Consider the following 5,382-nt stretch of genomic DNA (forward strand, 5'->3'; position numbering starts at 1 on the left):
TTTAATATAAAAAAAAAAAGGGACAAAATGCATATCTCTCTCCCTCGCCTCTTGGGCTTCTGGGATGTCATCACCTCCAGTTTGTTGGGTTTGTTTCCAACTGTTAATAAAGCATTGAAATAGTACTGCCTTATAGCCTCCTGTGTGACTTTCTGAGCTTGTTTTTTGTTTTCTTTCCATTCTCATCCAGGCCCCTCCATCCTGTCCTGCTTCACATCCCTGACTGACCTGACAAACCACTGTCAAAAGTTTAAGGTGCCTGTCATGTGCCAGACACTATAGTTGGACGCAGGCCTAGAGATGATTAATACATGGTGGCCTCTGCCCCCCATATGCCCTCCCATTAAGTGGTAGGGCGCCAGTCCAGCCCCCTCCCCTTCCTCATTGCTGCCTCTTGGCTCGGAACCCTCTTCTTAAACTCAGTCCTAGCTCCCTACCTCCCCACGCCCCCAGATGTCACACAGTTTCCTGGCAGTACCTGTTCCTCTTTTGATGAGGAAACTATCTCCCATTCATCTCCCCGTCCCCCTTTTGGTGGCTACAGACCACATTGCACACCAGGGAGCCCTACACTTGGGTGGAAATGAGAGCCTGTCCGGCAGAGGTCAGAAGCTAGAGGTCATGCTCCAGATGACTTGCTGCTCAGAGTCACATTTGTTTGAGCACGTTGTGACCTGCAGAAAGAAACCTTACAAGCTATGAGCAGGCCCAGAATAGACAGGGAGGGGCCTTGAGAGGACCACAAACCCATTTGGGCAGGCCCTGGAACTGGAAATAAAAGCCTTTTAAGTAACCCTGGAGCCTGGGCAGCTGCCTCCTACGGCTGGGGATGTCGGTGGACTGCCTGCTTCCTCTCTCTCCCCAGAGGCCACATGCTTCTGGCTCAGAGCTTTACAGGCACACATACCAATTAGGGGACCAACCACAGCTGCTGCTCACTCTCTGCCAGTGCCTGGAATAGAACCCAGGCGTCCGGTTCCCCACCCTCCGCAACCTGGCTCTCAGAAACAAAACCCCGCTTCCTTTCAGCAACAGCGCACACCACCTCCCTCCCGCTCAGGAAAGTCGCCCCCAGATGCTAGGTTGGAAGGCTTGGTTTCCATGACAACAGACAAGGAACAGGCAGAACGCACGACCTGTCTCTGAGAGGCTCCAGCAGCGGAAGCCCAGAGACATTCTCCTCCCGCCCTGTGGTTGGGCAAATCCTCCCTGACCCTCCAGATAACCCCAGTGGGTCTGCCTTTCTGTCCTTCCGCACAGCCTTCCCTCCCCCTCTGTGTTTCTTGTAGCTTCTCTGGCTGCAGCAGCCTTGAAATCCCACTGTGCTTCGGGGAGGCAGGCGGAGGAGGCGGGGAGATAGGCGAAGCCGATGAGTGAATGGAAAAGCACGGAGAGGGAGCGAGGAAGGAGGGAGGGCGATCTGGGTCTGTGGGCAACCTGGTTTCCTGCTTGCCCTTTCGGTCCCCTTGACCACCCTCACCCACCCCCGGGCAAGAAAGCGATGAGCTCTCCAATTTCCTTGGCTTTGCTGCGGTGAGGCAAGCGGGAAGGCGAATTCCAGATGGGGAAACTGAGTCTCAAGCTACAAACCCGGCCTTCGGAGGATCGCCTCGGGCGTTCCCTCCCACTCCCGCCGTGTTCCCGAACCCCTAGACATGGAGGGTGGAGGGGCGCGGGCAGAGGAGAGCTCCCTCCTCCCGCGAAGCCCGCAAGGGCGCACTGGGGTGGTAATTTCAGCGGGGAAGGGGCGGGCACAAAGGAGACGTCACCGCCCCCGCTCCATGCGGTTTGCCAGGCGCCAACCCGCGTCCGCCCCCGCGTCCTGGTCTCCTCTTCTGCCTGGAGACTGGCGCTTAGCACCGTAAGGGAGACAGCCGCAAGCATCCAGCTGCACACTCAATTGCACACTGACACGCAGGCACCCGCAAGCCGATGACACACACGGTATACAGATCCACCAGCACAGTCAACCGCACACTATTACATATGCGCAACGGTGTTGCAAGCATAAGCAGACACGTTTGACAGTCATACACCACAGGACTCAAAACCAAGACGCAAACACCATAATCGCCTCCCGATCCCGCTCTTCTTCCAGCATGCACCTCCCAGGTCACTGCATCCTCACGTGCCAGCGGCCTCCATCTCTTAGACAGAAACAAACGTTCAACCTTTCAGAAGAAACCTTTTTTATTTTTATTTTTCAAAGAAAAAAAGCCATATAAATATTAGAGTATAAAACTTGCGTGAGACACAGGAAGGGGGTGGGGAGCTACGTGACTATGCAAAGAGAAGCGCTTATAGGAGTCAGTACCGGGGAGGGAGTCGCCGCAGCGCGTGGACACAGCACAAAACACAGCACGGGCCGCCGCAGGCAGATTCAAGGACAGACGGCTACGCGGAGCCCGCTGCCCGCTGCCAACTCGCCATCACGGAAAAGCACACCGCACTACACTATTGGCTATTCTACACCAGCTGAAAAAAGGGAGGGGGCTCTACACTACTTAAGGACGGGGGTGGGGGTCTCGCGCAGCCCCGCAGAATGAACGGGACTCCGGGGGGCAAAAGGGGGTGGGGAGAGGAAGGTTTATACACAAGGAGGCACTGGGGACTTTAACCAGCCTCTGGCCACTAGGGGGCGCACTGGGGGGCCTGGGCAGTGGCCTTCACAGAGAAGAAATGGCACCTGGCAAGGTGAAGGACCAAGGCTTGGGAATGCAGGGGCCCCGGGGAGAAGCCTGATCCTGGGCTGAGACTTTCCGTCCACTTGGTCCCTGCTCTAGTCCCTTGTCTCCCCAACCCAGGGACCGAGAATGGCCTAGCTGGCCCTCCCTGCTGGCGAGGGGGCCACACTGATCCTTCACCAGCGGTACCTCTGGAGTACCCAGCACCCACAGAGTCTTCTCTGACCTCTCCAGGGGACCTGGTCCCAAACCTGCTCAGAGCTTCCTTGGACTGTACTGCCGGTTTAAACCCCTTGGTGCTGGTAGCTCAGCCCAGAGCTGGCTGCCTGGGCAGAGCCCTGAATGTGGTGGATGGGGATCCAGCTTGGTGCTTGGTTTATGGCTGGAATTTGGGGATCTGATCAGTACCCTGGGGTCACACAGAGCCTCCTGAAAGACCCTGTCAACTGAGGGGTCAAGCTCTGTCCATCCCCCATCCACATACACACCCTTCCCTTTATCATACTACCCCATACTGTCTTGGAACATGCAGTGGAGTCTCTTATTTGGGGAGGGGGAAGTCACAGCATGCAGTGGCAACATCAAACAATGAGAAACAAAATAAAACAAAAAATCTGGTCCCTAGGGCATCGGGAAGAGGCATGGTAGCAAAATGCCCTCCCTAAATCTGGCAAGCATCAGTACCGCGGGAACGGTGACCAGGTCTCCCAAAACTTGAGCTCGGTCTCAGGCTCTGGAAGGATGTGAGGGGGGTGGCACCAAACCATGCTTGGGGGGGAAGTCTGAGAATTGAAGGAGATTCCAAGAGGTCATGATGCCCTTCCAACTCTTCAGAACTATGAGCCTTTTTAAGTCACCGGGTACCTCAACACCCCAACCACCTTACTCAAGAAAGAGGAGCTGTTGAAGGAGTAGGGTGGGGTGGGATGGGCAGGAGGAGGCAGCGGATGGTTAGGCCTGATTGAATCTGGATGATGGAGGAGTTCGGCAGTAACTAAAGGGGGAGTGATAAATGATGTCTACACTAACCCCACCAACCCCTTGGGCATAGCAATTGATTGGATGGGGGTTCTCAGCAGAACTCCCTTTGCATATTCAATCCCAGGGGCAGAGAGGGGGTGTTGACTGGGCACTTGTTTCTGTTTCCCAAGGGAAGCATGGCCTGGGCCCTGACCAGGATCCTGGGGGCGAGCCCTGAAAATCTGAGGCCCAGGCCGGGTGGGGGAGGCTGGGCTGGTTGGGGGGAAGTGGCCCTGTGGCTCTGGGCCCGGCCTCCACATTACTTCTTCTCTTTCTTGCCCGACTTCTTCTTGTTGCCGTTGCCACCTGCCGGGGCCTTGCCATCCCGCTTGCCTGCTGCGTTGGTCAGCGTGGCATTGCTACCAGGAATGTAGACATTCTGGCGGTAGTCGGGCACGTGCTGCAGGGTGAACTGGGGCCCATAGCGGGCACTCAAGCCCATGGTGCCAGCGCCTCCTCCCAGGGTGGAGCTCCCATCAGCAGCTTCTGCAGAGACAGAGAAAGGTCAGGGGCTAAACTTCAGGTCCCGGACAGTCACTCTTATAGCGCAAGCAGCTAATGAGTGCCTGCAAAGCACCTGGCCCTGACCACACCTAGTGCAGGGAAGACTGTCTCTATCCACAGAGGCAGAGGTAAGGGGATCTGGAACGACAGCCGTGGTTTGATTTCTAGCTCTTTTATCTGTTCACTTAAAGTAAGAGCTTAAAATATGCTCGCTGTTTTTTCTCTCAGAGTTGAGACACTGGCTTGCAAACCCTTGCCCTGGGAGCCTCTCTGGTTTCCACACTAGACTCTTGAGGACCTGCGACCACGGTTTGTGCATCTTCTTTTCCTTCTCCAATGGGTACCTGGCACAGAGGAGGGTATTTAGTAGTTCTGTTATTAGTCAAGAGGGGGTGCTCTTCCAGGCATTCATTTTGGAACAGCAATTGACACCTACTATGTACCAAACAGTTTGCTAGATGGTGCACGGGCATGATGGCTTCTAACCTCAACACAACCACCCAGTTGAGATATATGGTATTATCCCCACTTTACAGATGAGGAAAGCAAGGCTCAGAGACCTGGAAGACCATAGCAGCCAGCACGGGTTAGAGCAGGGGTGAGCATTAAGTATATGTGGGGGGCGGGGGGTATAATCACCACTGCCTGCAGCAATGGAGCCCTCATGACTCCTCTGAGGAGGGTCAAGGAGGGGGAGAGAAGACAGCCATGAGACGTCTTCTGTGAGGCTGAAGTACAATGTAGATGTAGGCTCGCAGTGTCAGAGCCAGGGGACGTGAGAGACAGTGTCTTGCCCAACTTCCCGCTGTTCATGAGAAGAAACCGCGGTCCAGAGAAATACAAACTCTGGCCCTGGTTCAGCATCACCTGGGAGCTCGTTCTAAACGCAGACTCTCCGAATCTGCATTTTAACAAGATCTCCAGGTGGTATGTGTGCACACTGAAGGTAGGGAAGCACAGAAGTACCTGACTCAGTGGGTTTAAATGAGACAGTGCTTCATCCAGCGCCCGGGCACTAGGTAAGTGCTCACTCATTCAGTGTGTTATTGGGGTGGGGTGGGGGGACGGGGCGAGGGAGGTGGTAGGAGTTTTGACAATCTGCTGAGTTCACTGAGGGTAGTGGAGTCATCTGGCAGTGGGAGGGTTAAAGCGCAAGGAAGGCCCAGCAGGGCCC

General features: G+C 55.3%; 1 protein-coding gene across 12 annotated transcripts in view; it reads right to left on the reverse strand.

Moving 5' to 3' along the window:
- Positions 1-2,172: 2,172 nt before the first annotated feature.
- The window catches only part of LOC102880889 (protocadherin gamma-C4), a 121,391-nt gene continuing 118,181 nt past the window's right edge, over positions 2,173-5,382 (reverse strand). For all 12 annotated transcript variants that reach the window (XM_015597977.2, XM_015597975.2, XM_015597972.2 and 9 more), the window contains one exon: positions 2,173-4,190. In XM_015597977.2, coding sequence (XP_015453463.1) covers positions 3,964-4,190 — 227 coding nt within the window. In that variant the 3' untranslated portion in view covers positions 2,173-3,963. The remainder of the gene's footprint in view (positions 4,191-5,382) is intronic.

The sequence above is a fragment of the Pteropus alecto genome, unplaced genomic scaffold (genome assembly GCF_000325575.1).
Source record: "Pteropus alecto unplaced genomic scaffold, ASM32557v1 scaffold78, whole genome shotgun sequence".
Taxonomy (NCBI): Eukaryota; Metazoa; Chordata; class Mammalia; order Chiroptera; family Pteropodidae; genus Pteropus; species Pteropus alecto.